Source organism: Sus scrofa, chromosome 14 (assembly GCF_054392235.1).
Source record: "Sus scrofa isolate SSC_HxYL_T2T_F1_AM1 chromosome 14, Sscrofa_HxYL_maternal_Yorkshire_Landrace_v2.0, whole genome shotgun sequence".
Taxonomy (NCBI): domain Eukaryota; kingdom Metazoa; phylum Chordata; class Mammalia; order Artiodactyla; family Suidae; genus Sus; species Sus scrofa.
The window spans coordinates 53,864,061-53,891,561 of record NC_139396.1 but is presented as its reverse complement, the minus strand read 5'-3'; the positions used below and the strand labels follow the sequence as shown (position 1 = coordinate 53,891,561).

General features: G+C 52.2%; 2 protein-coding genes across 54 annotated transcripts in view; one reads left to right on the top strand and one right to left on the bottom strand.

Moving 5' to 3' along the window:
• ATXN2 (ataxin 2) overlaps window positions 1–10,455 on the top strand; it is a 115,208-nt gene extending 104,753 nt beyond the window's left edge. For 12 of the 50 annotated variants that reach the window (XM_084996085.1, XM_084996083.1, XM_084996082.1 and 9 more), the window contains 4 exons: window positions 242–410; window positions 1,260–2,149; window positions 2,835–2,903; window positions 10,174–10,455. In XM_084996085.1, the coding sequence (XP_084852211.1) occupies window positions 242–410; window positions 1,260–1,288 (198 nt within the window). In that variant the 3' untranslated portion in view covers window positions 1,289–2,149; window positions 2,835–2,903; window positions 10,174–10,455. Of the gene's footprint in view, window positions 1–241; window positions 411–1,259; window positions 2,150–2,834; window positions 7,859–8,350; window positions 8,564–10,173 lie in introns of those variants that run through there. The other 38 variants (XM_084996078.1, XM_084996073.1, XM_084996077.1 and 35 more) reach the window with 6 other exon arrangements.
• The window catches only part of SH2B3 (SH2B adaptor protein 3), a 41,317-nt gene continuing 16,203 nt past the window's right edge, over window positions 2,388–27,501 (bottom strand). For 2 of the 4 annotated variants that reach the window (XM_005670660.4, XM_084996233.1), the window contains 6 exons: window positions 6,899–7,000; window positions 6,710–6,801; window positions 6,520–6,617; window positions 6,197–6,411; window positions 5,932–6,103; window positions 2,388–5,758 (listed from right to left, as the gene is read on the bottom strand). In XM_005670660.4, coding sequence (XP_005670717.1) covers window positions 5,463–5,758; window positions 5,932–6,103; window positions 6,197–6,411; window positions 6,520–6,617; window positions 6,710–6,801; window positions 6,899–7,000 — 975 coding nt within the window. In that variant the 3' untranslated portion in view covers window positions 2,388–5,462. The remainder of the gene's footprint in view (window positions 5,759–5,931; window positions 6,104–6,196; window positions 6,412–6,519; window positions 6,618–6,709; window positions 6,802–6,898; window positions 7,001–27,501) is intronic. The other 2 variants (XM_001929523.6, XM_084996234.1) reach the window with 1 other exon arrangement.

Sequence of the window (27,501 nt, the reverse complement as noted above, 5' to 3'; positions counted from 1 at the left end):
TTTTACCCAGGCTCCTGGGGTGCCTGCTCCCTCAGCCTTGCAGGCTCTGCCAAAGGGTGAAACATGTCTTTAGGTCAGTTGATGATCCACTAGGGAATGTCCCCAGAGGAAAAAAAGGGCCCTGAGGGCTGAACCACTGTTGCCCTTTCCTGAGAGCCCTAGCCCACTGAAAGGAACTCAGTTGACATGTTGTTTAAGCTGGAGATGTTGCCTGTATGCGTAAAAGAGCTCTCTGTTTCAGGCTCATGTACAGTCAGGAATGGTTCCTTCTCATCCAACTGCCCATGCGCCAATGATGCTAATGACGACACAGCCACCCGGCGGTCCCCAGGCCGCCCTCGCTCAAAGTGCACTACAGCCCATTCCAGTCTCGACAACAGCGCATTTCCCTTATATGACGCACCCTTCAGGTGAGGCGTGTGTGTGCAGGGGCCGCCGGGCACCCCAAAGCATTCTGCTCGCACAGGTCAAATGGCAGGCAGGGCCAGCGCTTCAAGCCCCGCATCTGAGAACTAGCAAGACCCGTCAGTGTGCACAGTAGGGACTGTGATGATCAGCTCAGTATCAGGTGTGAGGCTTCCGAGAGCCCAGTCTGTGTGTGTTCTGATGGTATACAGGATTTGGCTTGATGAGAAGCAGCAGCAGCAGCATTCTGTGTAGCTGATGCATGCTTAGGACTCAGTTGGCCTTCCTTGTTATCATAGGATGGACAGGGCAGTGTTTTCCTTCCTGAGTCCCAACAGTCTGACATGTGGGGGGTTACCACCATGGCAGAGTTTGATTGTAGCTCTGGAGACAACTACTGATGAGAAAGTGCTGTGTATGGATTGGTTTTGAGTATAGTATTAGCTCCAGTCTATTCCCTGCTAGGGAGAGAATGCCCGTGATTGTGCTCTAATACTTGATGGCTGCCATGGCGATATTTCAGTCTAACCTGTTATTCTGAAAGCAATTACTGGTGCTTGGCTATTTTTGGGGAGGGGGTATGTTAAGGCCTTTTTTTGTACCCCGTGAGCAACAACTCTTCTGGGAGTTTTATCTGAAGTGGTTTATGTCTGACTGGTTTGTTTCTACCCACCCACCTACCTCTCCCCCTTTGGTACAGATGTGGGGGTGGGGGGGTGGTAAAGAGAATTGCATTTTTTGAGTCTTATTCAGCTAGCACAAGGATAGTTAACAGTCATGTGCTGCAGATTCACTAGGCTTAATGTGTGGTGTTGCCAGTTTTCTGTTTAAATATTCACTTTTCTTTTTTACAGTACAAGCCCACCACCAACAGCAGTTGTAAGGCTGCCCTGGAGGAACCGAAAGGCCAAATTCCCTCCTCCCTTCTACTGCTTCTACCAACTGGAAGCACAGAAAACTAGAATTTCATTTATTTTCTTTTTAAAAAATTATATGTTGATTTCTTGTAACATCCAATAGGAATGCTAACAGTTCACTTGCAGTGGAAGATATTTGGACCGAGTAGAGGTATTTAGGAACTTGTGGGCTGTTCCATAATTCCATACGCTGTTTCTGAGTCCCGCAAGTACCCCAGCTCTGCTTGCTGAAACTGGAAGTTATTTATTTTTAATGACCCGTGAAAGTCATGAACACATCAGCTAGCAAAAGAAGTAACAAGAGTGATTCTTGCTGCTATTACCGCTTTAAAAAAAAAAAAAAATCAAGACTTGGAACGCCCTTTTACTAAACTTGACAAAGGTTCAGTAAATTCTTACCGTCAAACTGACGGATTATTATTTATAAATCAAGTTTGATGAAGTGATCACTGTCTACAGTGGTTCAACTTTTAAGTTAAAGGAAAACTTTTACTTTGTAGATAATATAAAATAAAAACTTTAAAAAAAATTAAAAAATAAAAAAAGTTTTAAAAACTGATACCAAGTTAATGTGTGTTTGTATGAGCTCTTTCCATTATAGGATACTGAGTATCTGAGCAGAAGGGCTGACTCTGCTTCTTAATACCCTGGAAGGTTGGCTGTCAAATGATTTTTCTTCTTCACCTTTAGTTCTGGTTCAAGGTATCTCTAGAAAAAGACAAGACTGAGATATTCTGTTGGTGGATAGAGGTCTGCTTCAGAAGGAGAAAGGCTGGCCAGAGTTGGGCAGCACTGAAATTCCACGTCCTCAGCCTGCCACTGATTCTGTAAGCTTTCTTTTTAATATCTCCTGAACCAAATGAGTGCTAGAAGTTGTCCTAATTCAGGCATCAGTCTGTTTTACCAGTAGGGGGCAGGAGACAGACACACACACAAATTGTAATAAGTATAGAGGGCTGAAAATATGTAGCCATGTACAAAGCTAGGAAGGGGACAAACAGGGAAAACCAAGTACTTTGCAGAGAGCATAGTTATTATAGAGACTTTAAATACTGTGGCAACAAGTCAGGATTCTGAAAATTTCCTTTTAATTCACATGTAGCAGTTTGTACATTATAGCAAAATTTGCATTCTTCAAGAATAAGTTACTTATACAGTACATATACAATACATAAAAATTTGCCAAATACCTTCTGCCTATAAGATGAATCCATTTTCTGTTTTGTCATTACAATATGCTGCTTATTCCAGCTAAACACTGGATGTCAGATGTGTCCTTGTTAAGAGGCAGTGGATAATAAACTATCAAGTTCCTCTAGCCTGTGGGAGATATTAGCGCTCACATTTGCAATAAGAGACTTAGCCCTCAACAGTAGCATGAAGGAATCACAGGCAACCCTTAGGGAAGGGTTCTCAAGGCCTTGATTTTAGGTTAAGAAACTGTTATGTAAAAATAGTGTTCTCTGGCTTAAGATTTTAATAATTGCTATTCCTTTTTCCTACACGGTCCAGAAATGATCAAAGGCAGAAGATTTATACCAGATAAAGCCATATGGATTGCTGGTCTAAAATTCAAGGCAGGTTAGTTGACTTAATTCTTTGGTGCTGGTGACTGTTAGTTTGTAAAAGTTCATTAAAGTCGGATGAAGGAAGGGATGATGATGGGAGCAGTCAAAGCTGTCCTTGTCTGTAACTAGAGATAACCAGAGGGCTTACTGTCCTTTGGCACTCAGAGCCTGGGCTCTCAGTGGAGGCTGCTGGCTTGGCTTCTTGCTGCCAGCAGTGGTCACACTGGGACTGGAAGGAGGGTGGGGGAATGTGCTATGACTGTGGTGGGCTGATTGCAGCCATCAGGGTAGCTGCCTCACTGCCTGTGAGGATATCAAGCCTAGGAACCCATTGCTCCCCCCACCTCCAGCTCTGCTCTAGCAGAAGGCATTGGCTTAGTGTCACTTCTTCCCAGGCCATGAGGGAGCTTTTTGTCAGAAGGTATTTGAGCTGTCCTGGTAACTCAAACACATTTAGAAATGTTTTTCTTCTCTGTGAACATTTTACACTGAAGCAATCTGGAAGTTGTTGACTCGGTCACAGAGTTTGAGCTTGCACTTTGTAGCCAGTAGGACAGAGGTGCTTGCTTGCTGTGCCTGGCTTGCCTCTCCGCACTACCTGAGAACTCGATGACAAGAGGCTAAGAAGTGAGTGCCGCTGTGGCTTGAGGAGGTCATATCCCAGATGTTTGTTTACCCTTCTGAGGGGAGGGAGGGAACTTACTTATTTGATTCATTGTCTACCTCGCCCTTTGCCTGTGCAGACAAGGGGAAAAACTATACCAGTGATAAGTCAGCATTGACTTTCTTTGAGAAATCCAAAATAGTGCTTACTCCTGGCTCACATTTTGCTTTTAGCATTCCTTATTCACAGAGACCTACTTGATATGTGGACAGTGAAGGAAAGACAGGTGACCCCAATGCAGATCAGGGTTGGATCTGCTTTACCATCTCTGAAAACATCCAGGAGTGTGGGTTTTAAAGTGATGGGAGGGAGAGGTGGCTGCTGACCTTCTTGCCCCTCCTAAAGCCTGACCTCTCACCTCTTAGTGTACAGAGAATGAATGGCTGGAGGGAACAGACCAAACCCTCACCCCAGAAATAGGCAGTTTAGTTCAGGCCAAGGTTTAAATTTAGCCTTTGATTGAAGTATCTATAAATGTTAAGCTGTGCTGAACTCTTGGTTTCCTAGAAGCCACTTTGGTCAGCCTGGCGGCTGTACTGAATGGCTCTGCTGGCACCCAGGAGCAGCTGACTCCATTGGGTCACTGCTTCCCTTGTTTCCAAGCCTCTGCATGAAAGTTCTGGGAGGAGCCAGCCTCCTATCAATTGTATCATTTGTGAAAGGCAAGTATAGATGGAGATCCAACTGCAGAACCTCCCTGGATGTTGAGGGTATGTGTGCCTATGTATGTATACACGCACACACGTTCTTCATCACATGAGGCAGTAACCAGCTAGAACAGAACAGTAATTGCGAGCTGTTAAAGGATTTTCTCATTAGCTGTGGCACCAGATTCCCAGCTTCCATTTTGGCTCAAGAATGAGCTTAAAACTTTGTGGGATAATTTAATACACTTTCAGATGCTTGGAGGCTCTGAGCCAGCCCTGTTGGCCAAGAGTTTACTAGGAAGGGCCCAGCAGCCCTTCTTTCCTTTTTGCTTGCCCCTTCCTTACCTCTCAGTTTAACTCTCGCTGTAAAGCTACTATAAACCAGAATCGTTTTTTATTCATAAGGCACCAGGGTGGAACTATTCCTTGCCACCCTCCTATTTCAGTAATTGCCTGAATTTCCCTGAAAGAGTGACACGCTTTTTACTTCTCTACATTTAGGAAGGACAGTGGCTTCTCAGGAACAGGTGACTGTTCTTTGGAGGCATACTAGACAAGGAAGCCAGTCAAGGAAGGTTTGCATAGCTATCTCTGACTACAAAAATCGCATGGGTATTAATTCAGACAGTGCAATGAAATAAGCAATGGTTTAATTTTTGAAACCTGAATCCTTTGAAAAGTTAATTTGAGGTAAAAATGTTTAAAATCATTTTGATATTTAGCTTGTCCATCTGCCAGAGCTTTGTCCTAAAACCGAGTCAAAGCAGGATAAGTGTGGTCACCTGTGGCATGGGTACATCAGACCTGCCACGTGGACTGAAGCTACAATGGGAAACCTATAGGAGAAGCCAGGGCTTGTTAGTGTTTTGGGCTTCCTGATGCCCCCCACCCAAAGTAGAAAGTCTGTCAGCTGTGACAGTGTCAGTGAAAAATAGAACAAGTTTCCACTGCCAACTCGGGCCCTCACCCTACTACCTCCTCCAAAACTGATGGGGACTGGTCCTGGGAACCCCGGGCAGGAGCTGGTGGCATCCGTGAACAAGAACTACATCTGTAAACAATAGGAGACAGTCAAGTGAGAATGAAACTTATAGGAGGCCCTTTAACAGGCCTAATAGAAGGGTCACATCCAAACTGGAATCAACAGTTAACAGTGTCCCTTAAATCTCTCTCTGGAAGGAAGGAAAGAAAATTACATTCACAAGTTCATGTCTCTGCTTGCTTATGTTCCTCTGGGGCATCTGGGATTCCTCCCAGCCTGTCAGAGAGGTGTGTACTGATTGTCTATGGCCCGCAGGTGGCTCCGGGAGGAGGAGTCCATTTCATAGTCTGAGTCCCGGGCTCGACTGGCAGGCTCAGGCTCCAGGTGCCTCAGGCTGCTGGCCAGTTCCTCAGGCGAAGGCACCAGGTGGAAGATCTGCTCTGGGGGAGAGGATCGGCCTGGGAGACCCTCTGGGCCGAGCCCCCTCGGACAGCCAGAAGCACTAAGGTGGGGAAGGCCCAGCTCTGAATCCCAGCGAGAGAGGGAGAAAGGGAACAGGACGGCATTGGAGGAACCTGGGGGGAAAAGTGACCAAGAGAGAAACCACTGTCAGTCTTAACAGAGCAGGACCAAGTGTTGGAAAGACACAAAATGAGGTCTCTGCCTCCCTGAGTTTGCAGTGAGCTTTCACCCTCTACCCGGTTGCCAGTGCCACCGCCCCATTTACCAAGGGGCATTAGGGTCACACCTGGTGGCTGGGAGACAACTACCACGTAGCTGGATAGCCGGACGTCACAGGCGGCACCGCACTCGAGTGGGATGGGTGAACGCTGGAAGTGGTGGAGCATGTGCATGACCGAGGGGAAGTGGAGGTGTTGTACTCGGCACTGGCCCCGCTCAGTCAGTGACAGGCGCAGGTGCTGCAGGAAGAGGATGGCCGGGGCTCAGGCATTGACCCCTAAGGGCCTTGAAAATGAAGAGGGTGAAGCCCTCCACCCCACCTCACCCTGTACCTTGGCTATGCCCTGGAAGTTGAATGTGAGCACATATTCCCCACGCCTCGTCTCACTCTGCCGGACCAGGAACACTCCGTGAGCATCAGGACCCTGCAGCTGAACCAGCTGTGCTGCCTTCACCCGGGAGATGGGGCCATGGAACCAGGGGTAGCAGGACAGGAAATGATCTGTTTTCTGGCAGGCTGGGTCTAGCAACCCCCCAGGAGAAGCACCTGGCAGAAAAGAAGTTACGTGGTGGTGACCCTTTGTTGGGTACCTTATGTCCTGGGCTAGGGCTGGGATCCAACGTTACTGGAGGAAAAAGGCCCTGACCCCCTCACCTTGGTTCAGGGAATCTGTGCTTCCCCTTGGAGAGTTAAACGTGCTGGGCTCTAAGGCTGAGGATATGTGCGTCTCTGGGTCTGTGTTCTCCAGTCTGCTGGAGAAGAGTCTGGGGTTAAGGATCTGGGTAGGTCAGAAGTAGCAGTAAAAGCTGCGCCAGGAGGGGGGCCCTAGGGTCTGGGGCCTCACCCTTGGCCTGTGCACTCCCGAAGCTCAGCCATCCATGAATTCAGCTGCTGCTCATCTCCAACCTCAAAGATGATGTCTGTCCGGTCCTTCACCTGGCAAGGAGAAAGGAACAGCTATGTGAGACCCTCAAGGTCTGTCTATACCGCACTCTCCTTCCCCCCACCCTGAGTGTGGAAAGCTGTCTCTCACCTTCAGCACAAAGGTGTAGAGGTTGTCGGGCATCTCGAGACGTGTGCATCGCCGAATCTCCTGGATGCTAGAACAGGCTGCTTGTAGCTTGGGCTTTGAACTCTAGGAGACCAAGGGAGACATTCAAGGCTTGTTCCCACTGACCCTTTGATCACCCAGGCCTCTGCTCTTTTCCGCAGTCTCTCCAGGGGCCTAGCTTGCTGAGCACATGTGAGTGATGCATGGAGTGGTGCGAGCTCAGGTACCCTGGGGATGGAGTGGGTGCCCGCGTTCTCGCTTGCAGAAGGTGTACTCGCACGCGCGCGCGCACACACACACACACACTGAGCTCCCCAGAAACATTTGGGCTAAGGGCCAATCTCGGCTTCACCTAGATCTGTAGACATTCCAGCTCTGACAGGTATTTGCTGGCTGAAATCTTTCTCTTCCCACTGGGGGAGCAAAACTCCCCAATCCCTAACCTGGCCAGTCACACTGGCTGCTGACTCCTTCATCCCAGCAAACCCAGAGAGCAGACATGAGGCTATCCAACCCCAGGTCCCTCTGTGGTGCTGGCTGACTGCCAGGGGCCCCAGGCCTTTACCTTGCCTTTAGCTCCACTCCTCCCCTCCACTGGCTGTCCACTAGCACAGGTCTCTCCCAGCCTAACAGCAGCCCTAGGAAGCAGATACTATCACCGCAACTTAAAAAGAAGAAACTTGGAGTTCTTATTGTGGCTTAGTGGGTTAAGAACCCCACCCTGTCTCCTTGAGGATGTGGGTTCGATCCCTGGCCTTGCCCAGTGGGTTAAGGATCCAGCACTGCCGCAAACTGTGGCATAGGTTGTAGATGTAGCTTGGATCCAGTGTTGCTGTGGTCATGGCATAGGTCGGCAGCTGCAGCTCCAATGCGACTCCTAGCCTAGGACCTTCCATATGCCACCGGTGTGGCCCTAAAAAGAATAAAAATGAAAAGAAGAAACTGAAATTTTGAAAGTGAAGTCATTTGCCTGAGGAAGTGGACCTCTCTCCACAGAGCCTAGAATCTCAAGCTCCCAAACACACCTAACTAACCTGTTTTGCCTTCAGGTGTTAGGACCAGCAGACATGGATTTGGCTGTGGGGTGGGGATTGGCAGAGCAGCTTAGCTTATGGACTCGGTGTTTCTGCCAGTGTGCCCTTTTGTCTGGCTTGGCTGGCCCCAGTTACAACCAGCTGGAAAGCCACACAAAACCTTGGGCTCTGGAGCCTCCCACAACATACAGCACACACAGGGCTCAGAGTGGGTCGGGGTGACCCTCTACCCTTTTACCAGCAAAAGGCTCCTGACTGAACCTGGCTGGAGCATGGGCTGACCCTGCAGATGTCTGTTCCAGGGTGCAGGAAGTTTTTGCAGAAAGGAGATCACACTTTACCACCCCCATCTCCACATCCTCTTGTGATAAGGCTGATGAGATTGTTTCCCTGGGATCAGGAGATGATTGATGGCTTCCAGCAGAGACCAAAAGAAGATGAACATGGAGGAAGGAGCAAGATGCGGCGAGTGGACAGAGGAGACCCAACTCCAATGGGGCCCTTCTCCCTCTAACAGCTCTTTTCCTTGGAGCCAGGAGACAGCAAGGTGCCCCTGGAAAGTGCCACAACCCCCGCCTGCCAAGCCAGCACCAGATGGGGAGAGGGAACAAAAGTGAGTTCCAGGCACAATGGCTTTTCTGGTCCAGACCCCACCCACCCACCCCGGGCAGGTGTCGGAGCTCCTAGTCCTGCCCCGGTTGTGGGACACAGCAGTCTGGGGAGAGCAACTCTGGTTACGAGCATGGAGAAGCTGCACAACTAGTAAATCCCAACCCTGAGTGACCTGCACCAGCCGGGACATTAGCACCTTTCAAGTTCTTTTATGTCCTCCATGACCCAATTTCTCAGCCTTGGAGCCATGTGAGACGCAGGGATCCCTGGAGCCTTGCACGGCACCTACACGGGCACTAGACGTGCCTGAGAGCACGGGAAGCAGAGCCTCTGCTCTCCTGGCAGCTTTCAGTCAGCCAGTCTCTCGTTGTCTATTTTCTGACTGCAAAATGGGTTAGGTACAGAGAACTAAGTCCTTCTCCCACTTGTGCAGTTGGCCCTGCCTTGTCCCCCCAACCCTCCCCACTGGCTCAAGGCCCACAGGATCACTGGGAGGAAGTAGGCCAGGCTAAGAGGGGAGGCCAGGCCTAGTCTCCCTTTCAGTTCCGCTGCGGGCCCTGGGCCTGGCCTCCAGTGTGGGTGCCAAGATTAAGCAGTAAAGCCACTGGTTTCATTCTGAATGTGGGGCTCTCTGTGCCAGCTCCACCCCCAGCAGCTGAGGAACTGCTGACCTGGCAGGCAGTGAAGAGAGGATTCCCCTCCTCACCACGGCCAGCCTTTGCTGCACAGATGATGGTGAAACTCATCCTGGCTCCCCCTCTGCACACTGGCTGAGTGTGATACAGCCTCTTTCATCTCTTCACAGCAGCCCATTTGTCTTGCCCAGAGTCGCACAACCCGGGAGGCTGAGCAGGGGCTGAACCCCAGCCTGCCAAGGATCAGAGCCAGTGCATCTAACTACTGTGGTGGGTGGGAGATGCCAGAGGCTCTGCCCAGGTTGGAGGGGTGATTGAGAACACAGCAACAGACATCTCTGCCTTTGGCCACAGCCCTAGCTGGACAATCCAAAGCAAGATGCAGGAAGACTGGGTGGAGGGACCAGGGGGTGCCTTTCTAGCTGGGTGCTGTGACAGGACAGAGCTGGGCTTGAACAGCAGCCCCAGAAACACTCGGGGCTTTAGGTCCACCTCCTTTCTGCACCCTCCCTCCCACCTGCCTTGCAGATCCACCTGGCCAGCAGTTGCTCCCTGGACTCACCTCAGAGTCACACAGCTTGGGACCCAAATGACCAAACTGTTGCAGTATTTGTGGTACAAGCAGTAGACTGTCACCCCCTACACTCTGCAACATTCACGCCTGGAGAGCTAGTCCCATTCTTAGCTTCTAGCATCCAAAAAGCTAGCTTCTTAGAGCCACTGTGACTCCAGAGGTAATAACCCATTTCTTTCTTTGCTGTGGCTAAGAAACAAAGACAGATGTAAACCAGCTTTGACATTGTCCTCAAGTAGGGCTTGTGCATTTATAGGGCTTTTTAATTCTCTTACCTCTCCAGGCTAAAGGTTCAGTCTAGATCCTGTTCTTGTATAACCCTGGATAAGTGACTCAGCCCTCTGTGCCTTAGTTTTGTCATCTGTAAGGTAGAAATATTTAATAGTCTCTCTCTTTTCACAGGGTTGATATGGTGAATGGGTGAACTTTTGCAAGTGAAAGAAATGCCTGACTGATAAACAGCTGTTGTTAAATTTCCAGGCTGGGGTCTGAGGCCAGCCAAGATGGGGAAAGCCTGCTAGGGTCCACTACAGTGTTGCAGTGCTCCTGTGTCACTTCAGCGAAATTGACACATAATAGAACCTACCTGCATACATACCTTAAGTAAGATAAGAGGGAAGTAATGGAATGTAATTGATGTTAAAATAAAATGTATTTCGGTGTGACTATATATAGCACAATGAACTACTTGGGTGCTTCTGTGTGTGTTTTGAGACGTAAAGCTGCCAGAAAGTACGGTGAGCCTGAAAGGACTGTTAGTCTATTCAGTGGACATTAAAACTGGGCAGGAAGTTCCATGTGCTTTTGTATAAGAGAGCAAAATTCTGATTCTGGCTTTCTTTTCTCCTGTGCTTTTGGAAGGCGTTTTGGTCAGCTGTGCCTCAGCACCCCCTGTCCAAGGCTCTCCTTTCCCAAATGGTGTTGGGGGTGTGGCTTTGGACCTAGAATCTACCTGGGGAGAATGAGAGCACTGATTGGAACCAGACCTTGCCTTCCCTCAGCCTGCAGCCACTCCATGTGCTCAAGGTCTGGGATGGCCCATCCAGAGTCTTTCAAGGTAGCAGCTGTACCCTGAGCTGCCGTGTCCTCATAGCCACTGGTACCCACAAGACGCTGGCAGAAGGACTGGGACCGGCCAAGCCTTTAGTGAGCTCCAGGGGCCGGTGCTCCAGCAGGAACAAAACACACACAGTCCCTGATTCTCAGGCTTCTGTGCTAGAAGGGAGACAGCTTTTCAACAGGCAGGAGCTGGTAAGAGCCATATAGCAGTGTGTGGTTCCCATAGGGCCTTGAGGCTGTGGGAGTCAGTCTGGGCTTATTCTAAGATGGAGATATGGAAGCGGCAGCTCTTTGTGCAGATCTGATACTCACAGTAGTTAAGTACCTGCGAGCTGGCCAGACCCTGCTCTCACCCACCTCCTCCACAGGAAGCTGGAGGGGAGACGGCATCCATTTCATTCCCAAGCAGTAAACTGGGCCTGGCACAGAGGGCCCCATGGTATGGGCAGTCCAGGCCCTCGCAATGGTCTTACTCTGTCCACTGGAAGGGCCTTTATCCCTCAAGTGAAAGCCTTGAGGAGAGACCGCGCACCATTTGGAACCCCCCAGGCCACACCAGGCCCCAGCAGTCTTCTCTCTCCCAGGGCTTGGGGCCTTCATTCCTCTCCTATAAAGACAGCAGTGGAAGTGGAAGTAGGGTACAGTTTATGGCTGGAGGTCTGGGTCCAAGCCATACTCTTGCCACAGCACCCAGGCCCCCAAGATAGCAGCCCCACAGCCTAGGGCCAGGGTTAGGCAAGCTTAGTTCTGTTGCTTACTCCCTTGGAGATCTGCCTGGCATTCACCACAGCCTTGGTTTCCTCTTTGGTAACATGAAGACCAGCAAATTCAAGATCCCAGTCACGGATAATTGAGTCGCCACACCCCCGGCCAGTGGCCAGAACCCAGAACGGATGCTGCCTGGATGGGTGAATGAGAAAATGGACATGATATCATTCTGGGAAAGGCTTAATCAGGTCTGATTGTATCAAGAAAACCTTAGAACACACACACACACGAGAAAGAAAATGCCATCTTGTTCCAAAGTCATATCTCTAACTTTAGTCAAGTTACAGGAATACTCAGAGTGGGAAGAGAGACAACAGCTAGAACACAGACCAGAGTTTCATTTGCCACAAATTTGTATCTGAGCTTCCTGGCAACCAATGCAAAGAGGGATTGTCCAAGAGAAGGCAGCCTCTTGTACCTGGAGAATCATGTGCACAACAGTCCATTAAAGGCTCTGAGAAGAACTGGAGCAGAGAACCCTGCTAAACACACATGTTCCCCAGATTTTGGCCAAGTGTCCTGCTCAGAAACCTCTCTGGGGTCTGCACGACCACCGCAAGCAACCTCCTCCTCCTGGGTTTTGGAAAGTAGACAGTCCTAGCCTTAAGTCCCAACTCTGCCTCATCTTCCATGGACAAGTGACTTGCCTCTCCTAGCCCCACTTTTGTAAGGTGGGATAACAGGGCCCCCACCTGCCATGAGCATTGAGCAATACAGGGTTAGGGTTAGGGTGTGGAGCGCTCCAGGTGGGTCTGGAGAGATCCATGTGGGGAAATGGCACCAGGTGGGGATGAGCACAGGGCCTCAGGAACCCAGTCTTAGGAATACCTGCCCTGCTCAGAAGCAAATAGCTCCTCTGGAGGAAGCTTCCACCTTTCATAGCTGTCTCCACTACGAGACCATAAGCCCAAGGCAGCCTTCCTGCTCCCTTCATCTGTGTGTCTTCCACAGGGTACAGAGGAAGTGGTATAAATGTTTGCTGAGGACTCTCCAGAGTGGAGAAGGTGGAGGAAAAGGCATTAGAGGCTAGGTACAGCAAAAGCCAACACCCAGAGACCAGAAAGTACACAAAATGCACCAGGTGGCAGGGGTGTCAGCTGTGGCTAGAAATTGTGCTAATAGGCCCCCGCACACCAGCCTGTAATGAGCATCTGCTGTGTGCCAGGCACTGGGGCCTGGGCTCTCCATCCAGGACACTTTCAGACTATTGAATTCACAAGCCAGCACCATTTCCAGAAATTTCCAGTTTCACAGAAAAGAGCATCATATTGAGGAATGGAGGTACCAGAACCAAGGAAGCAGGAAGGACATTGTCTCAGAGCAAAGAACAGACGTCGACATCAATTATGGTGATGTGTTAGTGAGAAAACCCTCAGCATCCCACTCTGGACCATCTGTCTCTCTGAAGAACAGTGGTGGGCGCCTCCCATGACCCCCCAGCAGCCCATGAAACCAGTGTTTTATCCCCACTTCACAAATGAGCCAAGGCTAAGAGAATTTCTAGGGGGTGGGGGTGGGGGGCTGGTCACGACACAGAGCACCCATCACAACCAGCAGGCCCAGAGCCACGGAAAGTCAGCCTGGGATCCACATTTAAGACAGGCCTGGGGAGTTCCCGTCGTGGCTCAGTGGTTAACGAATCCGACTGGGAACCATGAGGTTGCGGGTTCGGTCCCTGCCCTTGCTCAGTGGGTTAACGATCCGGCGTTGCCGTGAGCTGTGGTGTAGGTTGCAGACACGGCTCGGATCCCGCATTGCTGTGGCTCTGGCGTAGGCTGGCAGCTACAGCTCCGATTAGACCCCTAGCCTGGGAAACTCCATATGCCGCGGGAGCGGCCCAAGAAATAGCAAAAAAATAAAAAAATAAAAAAAAATAAGACAGGCCTGGGTGTATTTCAAACCCACTGCCATCTGAGGGGAATGCTGGGCAGCAAGGCCACCCCACTCCTCCTCCCCCAGGCACAAGAGGCTTGAAGGAGGGAGAGTACAGGCCATCCCACAGGCAGAATGGTGGGTGCTGAGGGCAAGGGCTCTGGAACCAGGCGGACTGCATTCCAGTCCTGAGCAGCTCCTGGGGGCAAAGGGGGTGCTCACAGAGCCCCCACTAAGAGTGAGGTGTCAGAGACACCCTGAACCCCCCGAGATGCGCAGCATCAACATTGAGTTGCCATCCATCAGTCCTGTCAGTGCTACTCCCAGAGACATCCAGGATCTACCTACTTCCCATCCCCCTCTTCTGCTCCAAACCCTCCCGTGGCCCCCATCTTTCCGGGAATAGAAGCACAGGTCCTCACTGTGGCCCACAAGATGTTGCGTGACCTTCTCAGCCTCATCTGCCCTCCCTCACTTTTCCAGCCACACTGGCCTCCACCGTTCCTTCAAGTCATCAAGCATACTCCCGCCTCAGGGCCTTTGCACCTACTGTTCCCTCTGTCTGAAAGGACAGTTCCTCCACATCTTCACAAATCTGACTCTTCTCAGATTCAGGTCTCAGCTCAAGTGTCAGCTCCTCAGGAAGGCCCTCCCTGACCACGGTGTCTAAATACACACAGTCACCATCACAAAACCCCCTTTACTGCATTTACCAGCCCGTGAACACTTATCTAAGCCATCCATTTACAGATGGGGAAATGGAGGCCCCGAGAGGCAAAATCACCTGTCCCCAGTCACAGAGATCACAGAGAGAGGAGCTGAATGGAGCTGAGGCTGAGACCCTTGTCTGCCCAGCCCCAGAGCCCACAGCAACCACCTCCATCTGGTTGTCCCTCCCAGCTCATGCTGTCCCACAGCCAGGCCCGATCCCAACTGCAGGTCTGCTCTGGGGAGCCTTCTTTGACCCCTAGGTCGTGGTCAGTACGATTCCTATGCCTCTCCCTCGGCACAGGGCTTATCAGGCCTGGCCATAATTTCCTGATGGTGCAGCTGCCCCCACCATCTGACTGGGAGTTCCTCTGGGGGTGGGGACAGGGCACCAAGCCTTGTTCCTAGCTGAGGCCCAGCCCTGGGTCCAGCCTAGAGGAGGCACTTGGAGAGTGTCTCTCAGATAGATGGGTGAGTAGCTGGGTGGGTGCCTGGATCCACAGCCTTCAGATGTCTGGGAGCAGAGGCCAATGTGGGGGTGTGGCGAGTTATCTCACCCCCTGGCTGCCTGGCTCCCTTGGAGGCAAACTGAAGGCAACAAGCCAATTTCAAGGACTGAACAAATGTTGGAACTACGGGCCACAGGTCACTTCCTTCCTCTGCCCCAACTAGAGCCCCCTCCCCCCACACACACACCCTTCAAATGCCTGCCTCAGCCACTCTTCCTCTGTGTGACCCTCAGCAAATCACTTCGCTTCTCTGCATTTTGTTTTTTCATCTGTAAAATGAAGGTGATACTGGAACATCCTGCTCCACGCGCCCTGGGGCTTCTGTAAGTGCCTCTTGCCTGAGTGCCCTGGATGCTCCCAGATCCACCCAGTCCACTAGGGGCCAGGTCTTCCCCCTTGGTCTGCCCCTTGCCACCTCATGCTCCCTCTCCCCACAGGGAACCAGGAAAGGGATGGGAGAGGCTTCCATAAAAGCCACCTGGATCGAGGCAGCTTCCCTGGCCCGGCAAGTGAGCCGGCCAGTGCCAGAAAGAGAAAGGCTGATGCTGACATGGTAAGACAGACCTGATGGGACAGCCTGCTCAGAGACAGAGGCCTCATCATTTTCCTCTCCCGCGCTGGGCAGGAGGCATCCCCAGATCACACCCTGAGTGAGCGTGAAGGTGAAAGCCTGCCCCCTACTGTCAGACCCTAAGAGGCCTGAAGGAGGCCATGTGGGAGGGGTAAGTTGGCCAGAGATGTGGAGACAAAGGGGCTGGGGGCTCGTCTAAAAGCCCACCTACATGGAGTTCCTGTCATGGCGCAGTGCTTAACGAATCCGACTAGGAACCATGAGGTTGCGGGTTCGGTCCCTGCCCTTGCTCAGTGGGTTGACAATCCGGCATGAGCTGTGGTGTAGGTTGCAGACACGGCTTGGATCCCGCGTTGCTGTGGCTCTGGCATAGGCTGGCAGCTACAGCTCCGATTCGACCCCTAGTCTGGGAAACTCCATATGCCGCGGGAACGGCCCAAGAAATAGCAAAAAATAAAATAAAATAAAATAAAACCCCACCTACAGTGAGCTCCCCCTCCAGCCCATCAGAGTCCCCCCTCACATGTCAGGACAGACTTGCAGTGACACAGACACAAAGTCCCCTCTCAGAGTGACGGAGACCACCCCCACACACAGACTCACAGTGAGAGGGACACAAAGCCCCTCTCAGATGCTGCATCAACCTCCCCCAGGAACAAACTCCCAGAGACAGAGACCCCCACAGAGAGACAGCACCACCAACACACACAGGATCCCTCAACAGCCCCTCCCGAGATGTGGAAGCCCAGGTCCATAGCGAGTGTGGATAAGCCAGCTGTGGGGATGGGCCTGGGGGCCACACCCAGGTTTGAGGGGCTCTGTGGCCTAAGAGGGACTACCCTGGAAGTCCCTCTCCCTGCACCCCCTTGTCAGCATAGGTGAACTAGTGAACCAAGGGGCTTATGAGCCACCAATATCTTCACCAGCTGCGCTCACCTTCCAGGCCGCACACCCCAGCTGGGGGAGGGATGTGCGGGGGTCGGGTAGAGGGCTGCATGCTGATGCCTCTGAGGCCTCTCCCCTCCACATAGGGTGCCACTCTTGCCCAAAACCTTTGGCAAATTAGGATCAATCGCTTTGCAGCTCCTCGAGCTGCTCAGCAGCCAGGCTTGATCAAGCACTCCTCTGTCCCTGGCTGGCCTGAGATGTTCTTGAGGACAGAAGTGGCATCTTTGCCTGGGAACACTCAGCTGGCACTGGGGCCTGGGCCACCTGGGGGTCCAGAGCAGGGTGTGGGGGGGCCAGCCAAACGCTCCCCTACCCCCACCACCACCGGCTGCAAACCAGCTGCCACCAGCCCACGCCTTGAACGACCACATCCTGCTCCAGGCTTCCCGCCAGGAATCCTCCCTGCCCCCACTTGGCTGCAGAGCCCCAAGGCCCGTGCGCCCAGTCCCTGTCCCCCTTCTTCTCGTAGTGCCACTGGGCCACCTCGATGCCAGGGACACCCCAGGCCTCGAGTGCCGGGCTGTGGTCAGCCCCCCAGACAAAAGGGGAAGCCGTGGCTCCGAGAGGCAACGCCATGTGCCCAGGCCCCAGGCAGGAGGGGGCTCACCCGTGCTGAACTTGGCACGGGCCCTGGGGCCTTCCTGCTGCAGCAAGGGTGTGCTCTGTGGTCCTGGGGGGAGAGCAGAGGGACCCACCTGAGTCTGCCACAGGGCCAAGGGTCCCAGAGCTGGCCGGCCCCCAAGGGCCTTCTATGGCCTGCCCACCTCCCAACCCCACCGAGGAGCAGACCAGCAGGGGAAGCCCCTCACGCAGCAGCGCAGCCCCCAGTTGCACCCTGGGCCTCGTGTCTGCTCCGCGCCGGGCAGGGTGGAAAAAGCTGTGGTTAAGAAATAACAAATAACCTCTGTCACCAGCCTCAGGGAGGGGTGTGCACCGGAGGGGAGGGGGGCTCGTCACCACCAAGATCCCCAAAAGCCCCAGATGGTGGCCACCGCCTGCCTTCGAAGAATGATGATTCAGAAGAAGAGGTGAAAGCGAGGGCCTCTGGGGCTCAGGGGGCTGCAGGGACACCAAGGAGGCTCAGAGTCACCCAGCAGAGCCTGGGGCTGAGCTGATGGGGAAACAAGGGTGAGACCCAGAGGCCCTAGAAGCTGGTCGGGGCTGCGGCCACCACTCCGGGAATCTCCGCCCTTCCAAGCTCAGTCTGCCATGAGTTGTTTTTATCCTTGGCCCATGTTTCGTGAGCACTCACTATGTGATATGCCATGATACACAGCATCTCACTGACACCAAAAAACAACAGGAAATCACACCAGCCACAAAGAATAAAAGCCAGCTGGATTAAATAATTAAATGCGAAAAATAAAACCAAGACAAGACTGGAACAGAAGAACCTAAGTACTTATCTGACATTGGGGCACTAGGGAAGGCCTTTCTAAGCAGAAAAAGCAAAGAACAAAATCAGAAAGGAAAAGATCACTGTATTTCACTGCCCAGACTTAAAAACTTCCAGAAGTCAAGTTGAAAAGCCAAGTGGCAAACAAGGGAAATAGTTGCAGTGTGTGACAGAGCACTAATATCCAAGTAAAGAGCTCCTGCAAATCAACAGGAAAGAGGCAGCCAGTGCAGACGAGAGGCACGGAGTAAATGTTCATGACCAAGAAACATAAGAGAAACAGTCAAAATCCACAGGGACAGAAAGTAGGATTAGTGGGTGCCCGGAACTGGGGAGTGGGGATGGGACTGGAGGCTGCCTGCTAACAGGCACTGGGATTCTTTCTGACGGGATGGAAATGTTCTGCAGTTAGACAGTGGTGACGGCTGCACACACAGTGAATATACTAAAAACCAACAAGCTACACTTTAACATGGGGAATTTGATGTTATGTGAATGACAGCTCAAAGTTTCTAAAAAAGAGAAATGGTCCATTCCATTCATAATCAGAAGGGACAAGATAACCATGTCCCTTAGAAGTTGGGAAAAGGTTTTAAAAAAAATACCCAGTGTTAGCACCACTACTTGAAGATAAATGGGTATAAGAACCTTTCTGGAAGACTACAGGAAAAGGATCTATTAGCAGCCTTAAAAAATAGCTGGTCGGAGTTCCCGTCGTGGCGCAGTGGTTAACGAATCCGACTAGGAACCATGAGGTTGCGGGTTCGGTCCCTGCCCTTGCTCAGTGGGTTAACGATCCGGCGTTGCCGTGAGCTGTGGTGTAGGTTGCAGACGCGGCTCGGATCCCACGTTGCTGTGGCTCTGGCGTAGGCCGGTGGCTACAGCTCCGATTCGACCCCTAGCCTGGGAACCTCCATATGCCGTGGGAGCGGCCCAAGAAATAGCAAAAAGACAAAAAAAAAAAAAAAAAAAAAATAGCTGGTAAGCACATGAAAAGATGTTCAACACCAAGAGCCATCAAGGAAATGGAAATCAAAACCATTCAAACCCGCTAGGATGGCTACAGTCAAAAAGATGGATGCTAACAGATGTTGGTGAGGATGTAGAGAAACTGACACCCTCATTACTGGTAGGACTAGAAAATGGTGCAGTACTTTGGAAAACAGTCGAGCAGCTCCTCAGAATGTTAAAACATAGAGTTACCATAGGATCCAGCAATTCTACTCCTAGGTATGTACCCAGGAAAAAAATGAAAACACAAGTCCACAAAAACTTATTCATGAATGTTCATGGCAGCACTATTCATTAATCGCCCCAAAATGGAAATAACCTAATGTCCATCCACTGAGAGAGGCATGGATAAACAAAATGTAATCTATCCTTACAATGGAGTATTATTTAGTAATAAATAGGAACAAAATACACCTTGAAAACATGATGCTAAGTGAAAGAAGACAATCACAAAAGACCATACATTGTCTGATTCTATTTATACGAAAAGAACAGAACAGGCAAACCTATAGATACAGAAAGCAGATCAGTGGTTGCCTGGGGCTCAGGAGGAAAGGAACGGGAGTGACTGCTAGTGGGCACAAGGTCTCTTTTTGAGATAATGAAACTAGTCTAAAATTAAATTGTGGAGATAGCTATACAGCTCTGTAAATGTACTAAAAACCATTGTACACTTGACACAGTTTCATAATTTGTAAACTATCTCTCAAGCTTTCAGAGAAAGAAAACATGAGAAGCACTCACAAAGCCTTCAACCCAGCACTTCCCTTCTAGGAATGTAGCCTAAGGAAATAATCAGACATACGTACCAAGATTTACACACAAGATATTTGTCACAAGGTTATCTATTTGAGCAGAAAAGTTATAAATGATTGAAAGAGGAGTCTAGATAATAATAAATATATCAGGGGTTATGTAAATGAAATACTGTGCAGCTAGGTTATTTAAGACATTCTTGAAAAATGTTTAAGCAAACAAAAATGTTTGAAACAAGCTTTAAAAAAAGGTAACAAAACAGTATGATGAGTACCAGTCTCACAAGGGCTGGGGTTTTTGTCCCAAAGTTTCTGCCCATAGTCCCCAGCATGCTTGGCACACAGAAGGGGCTCTAGAGATAAGTGCCAAATGAAGAAGTGGTGAATGCTAGGAGTTCTCACTGTGGCACAGCAGGTTAAGGACCTGGTGTTGCCGCAGCTGTGGCGCAGGTTGCAACTGTGGTTCGGGTTTGATCCCTGGCCCAGGAACTACCACATGCCGAGAGTGTGGCCATAAAGAAAGAAAGAAAAAAAAAAAAAAAAAGAATTAGTGAATGCAGATGGAATTGCAATTTGGGGGGAAAGTTAGAGAAACAAATAGAAAACAAAAGATTACAAAGACATCTACTGAAATGGAAATGCTGGTTTTCTCCAGGTAGTACAATTGTGGGTGGTTTTTAAGTTACTGGTCCATTATTCCTGCCATGAGTTTTATTAATTGAAAAAACAAAACCAGAAACACTAGGAACTCAAACGTGGGAGGCCCTGGGTCAGGCACACAATTTCCTAGATTACACAAAGATGTGAAATGAGATGCAGCAGGACCTCCAGTTATAGAGGGTTCCCTGGAGAGAGACGTCTGTCTCTGCTGCCTCTGTGGACCTCAGACACCCGCACCGGAGCCAGAGCCAAGCTGCAGTCCAGGTTCAAGTCAGGCTCAGGAGAGGGGATCGGGCAGAGGCAGGGAGGATCCAGAGCCCAGGTGCCCTGTGATCACCCCACCCCCACCCCCGCACGCTGTCACCCACTGGTGCCAGAGGCTGAGCCGTCAGCGGGGTCCGTGGACTGAGGGAAACAGTGGCCTCCTCCCCAGCGCAGAGGGCAGATAGGAAAAAGGGGTGTGGGGCCCCAAAAAGGAAGCTGAGGCGGCCCCTCCTGCCTTGGGGAAGGAAGCTACCCCCACCCCCACCACCAGTGAGGGCCAGCCGCTCAGAACGCGATCTCTTCTGGTGCACTTTGGTTTCCTTTTCCATTCACAAAGTCGTGGGTGGGGGATTTCCAGCAGGCCTGCCTGGCCAGCCGTGCCATCAGCTGGTACCACTGGGAGTGCCATCCAGGTCGCTGTCCCTCCCAGGGAGAGCCTCTGCCGCCCCACCTCCAGGGTCTGCTGACTTCTCACACAGGAAGCCCCTTCTGTTTCTCACAGTGGAAGCCTCGTGCCAGGCCCTCCAGGAGCTGGTTTCTGACTCCAGCACCCTGAGAGGCCAGCACTGACACTCCGTTTTCAGATGGGGAAACTGAGGCTGAGCCCAGGGTCTCAGCCCAATGCCACATAACAAGGACACAGGAACAAAGATCTGAACCCAACCTGTCCACCTGTCTTTCTCCCCGGCCGCCAAGCCCACAGCCCAGACGCTGCAGTTTTGTGTCCCAACACCCAGTCCCTCAAACAAAGGAAACCAGAAGACCAACTTCCAAAATGCTGGCAACAGCTAACAGGCCCTGGGCGCCATGGGTGAGGGGTGGGGGCAGTGTGGAAACAGCCCCCAGGGGCACCAGAGCTGGGGGCGATAAGCAGTGACCTCCCTTCGTTCGTCACTCTCCCCTGTTGGATTGAGGGCACTTTCCCGTCTCTGGATTCACAGAAGTTGAGCTGCGAGAAGCACAGCACGCAGATACCATCTGCCCGCGGTTTCGGCGTGGTTGGGGGTTTCTTCTAAGCGGCAAAGTACTTTTCAAAAAACGATCTTACACGAAACCCCACTAAGGGGCAGATAGGGCTGCTGTGTGTGTGGTTGGGGGCCCCTCAGAGCCCTGCCCACCACTACCCCGCCTTCCTTCCCCCTCCAGCCCCAGAAGGCCCAGAGCAAGCCGCTTGGGCGCCCACTTCACAGCTCTGAGAGGGGCGGGGACCCACCTGGGCACGAAGCAGCCCCGGGCAGAGCACCCACAGGAATCCCCCCTCACCCTGGATGCCTTCTGCCCCTGGTCCTCCCATGAGAGGGTGGGACTGAGGAGCCCCTGGCCTCTGGGGCGCTGCCTCCCCTGGGACAGCGGGGCTTGGTTTGGTGGATGAAGATCCACAGGGCTGTAGGGGGAGGGTGGGTGGCTCCTCTGCCTGTCTGGGTGCAGACACAGCACCCTCCCCCGCCCCGCCTTAGCAGGCCTGCACCGGGTTCCCTTCCTGCTCCTCAGCCTCCCAGATGTGTGGCTTTGGGCAAGTCTCTACCTCTCTGAGCCTGTTTCCTCATCTATGAGATGGCTTCATCACTGTCCCCGCCTCACAGGTTTGTCACGATTGCATGGGTTGTGTCAAAGGCAGGACCCATGGTGCTGAAAACAATAAAAATATCAACAACTACAGCAGTGAAGCCTTGTAGAGACCACCAGCAGCTAGTCTACACCGACCCGAGGTGGGTGCCATCACTCAGCTCTTTTTACTGGAGGAAAACGAGGCCCAGAGAGGGCGAAGTGCCTTTCCCAAAGTCGCACAGCTCAGGAGAGACAGAGGCAGGACTCGGGGCCAGGCCTGTCCGAGCCCCAGGAGGCTGCCCCCTCCCGCCCGCTTCCTGCCCGGCCCTCCTCTTCCTCCTCGCACTCCTGCCTCCGGGAGGAAACCGCCAGGCCCCCGGCGGACGTCCCTTTCTTTCTGCTTCCTCTTTCCCACACTCGGGGCACGGCTTCGGGCTCAGGCCCCCAGGGGCCAGCAGTGGCTCCTTCTGCGGCTCTGAGCCTCAGCGTCCTCATCTATAAAGCGGGTGCAGCGGCAGTGCTGACCCTGGAGAGTCACAGGAGTGCTAAGGGGGCTAACTGGGTACTGCCCTCACCCACGCCAAGTGCTCAAGACACTCGGCCCCTTCAGCAGCCGGGCCTCCACGAGCACCCACTGCCCGCGGGCTGCTGGCCTTGCTCATGCCCAGTCAGCACCTACCATGTGTACAGGCTTCTCTACCTGCACAGGCGCTGGGACCACCCCCATCCTACAGATGAGGAAACTGAGGCCCCGTCACTTGCCCAAGGACAGCTCAGAAGGAGCAGAGGGGGCATGGTCTGACTGCCCCCATCCCAGCCACCCCCAGGACCAGCAGATCCAGCCATTCCCAGCCAGACCACTTCCTCCTGGGGTTCCTGGAGGCCTGGGGTGCAGGGGGGAGCTTGGGGCTGTGGGTGAACCCCATGGGAGTCCCCAACCTCCTTCCTCTACCTCTTCTCTGAGCTGAGCAGCAGAGGCCAAGGGCGGGGCACGCTGGGTCCACCAGCTCTTACACGCTGGGTGAGAGGGGCACTGCCAGCCCCCTCTGGGCCTCAGTGTCCCCATTCGCAAATTGGTGTCATGGACAAGAGGGCCACAGAGAGCCTTTCCTGGTCTGAGAACTCAAAACAGATGCCCCCACCACTGGCTGACCAGCATCCCCACCCAAGACCCACGTGGCACCAGGTGTAGCCAGAATGCCTGGATCCCACCCCCATCTTGGCTGTTCAGAGCTGGGTGACCTTGGGCAAGTCATCTACCCTCTCCTGGATGCCATTTCCCCATCTGTGATATGGGGGCAACCACACCAGCTCCTCTACAGGGCTGCTGTGAGGGTTAAGTGAAGCCAAGGCAGCAAAGTGCCTCCTACATAACAAATGCCAAATAAATGCTACCTAAAAAAAGCATTTTTTCCAACAACAGCTACTAGGAATCCATCACTACCCTTACTACACAGATGAGAGAAGCTGGGTCTCAGCCCCTGGACCTGGCAGGGCTGGCCAGGCTTTGAGACCATCTCAGCCAGCCCAGGCCTGGACATACAGGGAAACTGAGGCCCCAGAGAGCGAAAGGCTGGCCCCAAGGCCATGGCCAGCTCAGATGTGCTCCATTCGAAAAGGGACCCCCAGCTCCTAGGAAAGCCCAGCCCTAGGCCAGCCACCCCCAGCCTGGTGGCTGCTCCTATAGTCTCTCCTCCACCCTGGGGCCCCTGCAACCCCTGGTCAGGCTCTTCCTCTGCAGAGCTCAGGCAGGGGCCAGGATGGGACACACTTCAAGTGATCCAGCACTGCCAAATCCTCCCATTTACAAGAGAAACCAGAAATCTGGGTTCTTATATGAAACCACTCCATTTTATGGTTTTTAAGTACTGGCAACCAATCCAACTTTCTTGTTTTCAACTGCCCAAGTGAGATGGCAGATCTCAGGCCTGGTCTGTCCGGGAGCTGGTTCTCTGCACCGTAGCTGAAAGAAGACGGTTCAACAGTGTGGCTGGGGACTCAGGAGTAGGGACCCATTGGGATCAGAGGTTCAGATCTCCCTAGGGGCATGATCCTGAGTGAGACTCTTCACCTCTCCCAGCCTCGGTTTTCTCATCTGTCAAATGGGCCAATACACTTGCCTTTATGGGAAGGACTTGAGGTCAAGTGTTTAGGGCACTGCCTGGCACACAGTAGGTGCCTATGTAAGGTAGTAGACATATGCTCCCCCTGCCCAGCCCAGCCCACCCCAGGCTCAGAGATGCCCGAAGGGAAGGAGGAGCCACAGGGCAAGTGGACATGGTGACCAGAGGATCTTCTAGGAGAAGAATCATGCCACACTCTCCCAGAGCTGGAAGGCCATAGGCAGCTCCAGAGGGTTCCTCAAGCCCATTCCCACTGCTGGGGAAGTGTCCCAGCCCCTCTGGGCCTAAATCCTCCAAGGGCTCTCTCTGCTCTTAGTGTAAAACCTAAGGCCCTCACTGTGCCCCAGAAGGCCCCACCTAGTCCAGCCCCAACACCTCTCCAACCCCATCCCTCCTTCCCTCCACTCCAGCCCCTGGCCACCTGGTTGCTCCTCAAAGTCTCCTGGTTCATGCCAACGCCAGGGCCTTGGCACTTTCCAGTTCCTCAGCCTGGGTGGGACCCAGCTCTTCCAGGATAGGTACCTTCTCTCATCCCAGATTCACCTCCTGGCAAGGGGCCTTTCTGACCACCCCCAGCAGAGGCAGTCCCCAGCCTTCCCCTGAGGGCCAGAGTGCAGCAGAAGGACGGGTTGCCCCACCTCCCGCCCGCCCGCCCACAGTGATGCCACTGAAACCAGACTTCGGACTTTGGGAACCAGCCACAGATGTCTCCTCCAAGAACCCTCCAACCACACCCCACAGCAGCCTGTGGCCTCTACTTACACACCACCTGTGATGGGGTGCTCTCTCACCACAGCCCTCACAGTGACCCTCGGCCCCTGACTACTGCTGTCACCCCCACTTTACAGCTGAGGAGCCTGAGGCTCCGAGTGAGGAGGTGAGCAGTCCAGGGTCAGAGGCAGAGCTGTGACCCAACTCCAGGTGAAACTGACCCACAAGTCGTGGACCACCTGGCCTCAGACTTCTGGATGGCATTAGCTTGGCTGAGGCCCCAGTGCTGTCCCTGGGCAGCTGCCCTCTCTCAGTCCTCATCCTCCAGGCTTCTTCCCATTCTGAGCAGACAGATGCTGAGCACCCTTTAAGTGACAGAGCTTGGGTGTGAACCCAGAGCTCATGCCCTGGCAGTCAAACCTTCCTTTCCCTTTGTTTAAAGCTGCTCTGATGGACGACTCCAAGTTCAAGGTCTGAGGTCAAGGCTGCTCACCCAGCAGGCACACTCAAGACTTCTAGTCTAGGTTTCCTGGGCCCAGAGACTGGACTCTGAGTCATTCCAGGAAACCTTCAGAACAGCCCCAGAATGTTCCTGGAACAAGGGGACATGGTCAGAAGCCCACTGAGCTGGGGCCTGGTCTGTCAGACCAGACACTCTGCAGAGGTGACAGGAGATGCCCCATCAGGGCTGCTTACCTTGTAGGGGACACCCCAGGTCACAGAGGCACCACCAAGCCTATAACAGAAGCCCAGGGACCCAGCTACCCTCCCCCAGCCCTGCTTCTCCAGGACCAGACACCACTTCTGAACCCAGGGACTCTGACCCAAAGGACTGGAGCCGTGGTACAGCCCAGCTGGGCACTGAGCGCCCAAACCAGCACTGGAAATAAATCCGTTCTCAGCCCCAAATCATGTAGTACCACAACAACCAGAATAAGGAGGAGAACGGTAACACTTACTGTGCCAGGCGCTCAGTAGATGAGCCCTCCCAGTTAACACAACAGCCCCACAAGGCACAAACTCTGAGCAGCCCCACTGTATAGAGGAGGAAACTGAGGCCCAGAGAGGGAATGCCACTTGCCTAAGGCCCCAGAGCTGAGAAAAAAAAGCTAATTCATCATTTGAACTTGGGCCCATTACACTCCCGTCACTGGGTTTTCCAGGATGGTTTATTTTAAGCAGCAGCGGTTGTTTTCAAAGTTTTATAGGGAACCTCGCACTATCATGCAGATAAGACCATGTGTCTGGGGTTTATTTGCTTTTCATGCTATTAGGGCCTTGAGACTTTTTAAAAACAAAGAGTAGAGTCTTTATCTGCACTTGCATTTTTCCAAAAGCTTTACATTACATTTGGAATAAAATATGAACTCCTCACGGGACCCTCTGCCTGCACATCCTCCCCCTGCCCCATCTTCCCGTCTGTGCTCCCACCACACTCTGTTCCTTCCTTGCTTGCTTGCTTCTTCCCTTTCTCCCTCTCTCCCTTCCTTCCTTTTTTTTTTTTTTTTTTTTGGCTACACCCAGGGCATATACAAGTTCCCAAGCCAGGGACTGAACCTGTGCCACAGAAGCAACTGAGGCCACTGCAGTGACAACAGTGACAATACCGAATCCTAAACCAGCTGCACCACAAAAAAACTCCCTATTCTTCTTTCTTAAAAACACATTTGGAGTCTCTGTTGTGGTGTAGCGGGTTAAGAATCCACACTGCAGGAGTTCCTGCTGTGGTATAACAGGATTGGTGGTGTCTTGAGAGCACTGGGACGCAGGTTCAATCCCCAGGCCGAGCACAGTGGATTAAGGATCGTGTGTTGCCACAACTATGGCTTAGGTTGCAACTGCAGCTGGGATCTGATCCCTGGCCCAGGAACTCCATGTGCCACAGGACAGCCAAAAGATAAATAATTAAATAATCCAGAGTTCCCGTCATGGCTCAGAGGAAACAAATCTGACTAATATCCATGAGGACGTGGGTTCAATCCTTGGCCTCACTCAGTGGGTTAAGGATCCAACATTGCCATGAGCTGTGGTATGGATCGTAGACACAGTTTGGATATAGCATTGCTGTGGCATAGGCCAGCAGCTACAGCTCTGATTCGACCCATAGCCTGGGAACTGCCATATGCCACAAGTGCAGCCTTAAAAAGACAAAAAATAGGAGTTCCTGTCATGGCACAGTAGTTAACAAATCTGACTAGGAACCATGAGGTTGCGGGTTCAGTCCCTGGCCTTGCTTGATGGGTTAAGGATCCGGCGTTGCCATGAGCTGTGGTGTAGGTTGCAGACGCGGCTTGGATCCCACATTGCCGTGGCTCTGGTGTAGGCTGGTGGCTACAGCCCCGATTGGACCCCTAGCCTGGGAACCTCCATATCCCATGGGAGCGGCCCTAGAAAAGGCAAAAAGACAAAAAATAAAAAATAAAGAAAAAAGTCCAACTGCAGAGGCACAGGTTCGATCCCTGGCCCAGGGCAATGGGTTAAGGGATCCAGAGTTGCCACAGATGTGGCTTGGTTGGATTCAACCCCTGGCCTAGGAATATTAAGAACTCAGTTCAAAAGCCACCTCCTCATTCCAAAATATACAAACATCTCATACACCTTTATATCAAAAAAACAAACAACCCAATCACCAAATGGCCATAAAATCTAAACAGACATTCCGCCAAAGAAGCCATACAGATGGCCAAAAACACATGAAAAGATGCTCAACATCAGTAATTATTAGAGAAATGCAAATCTAAACTATAATAAGATATAACCTCACATCAGTCAGAATGGCCATCATCAAAAAGTCTACAAACAATAAACGCTGGAGAGGGTGTGGAGA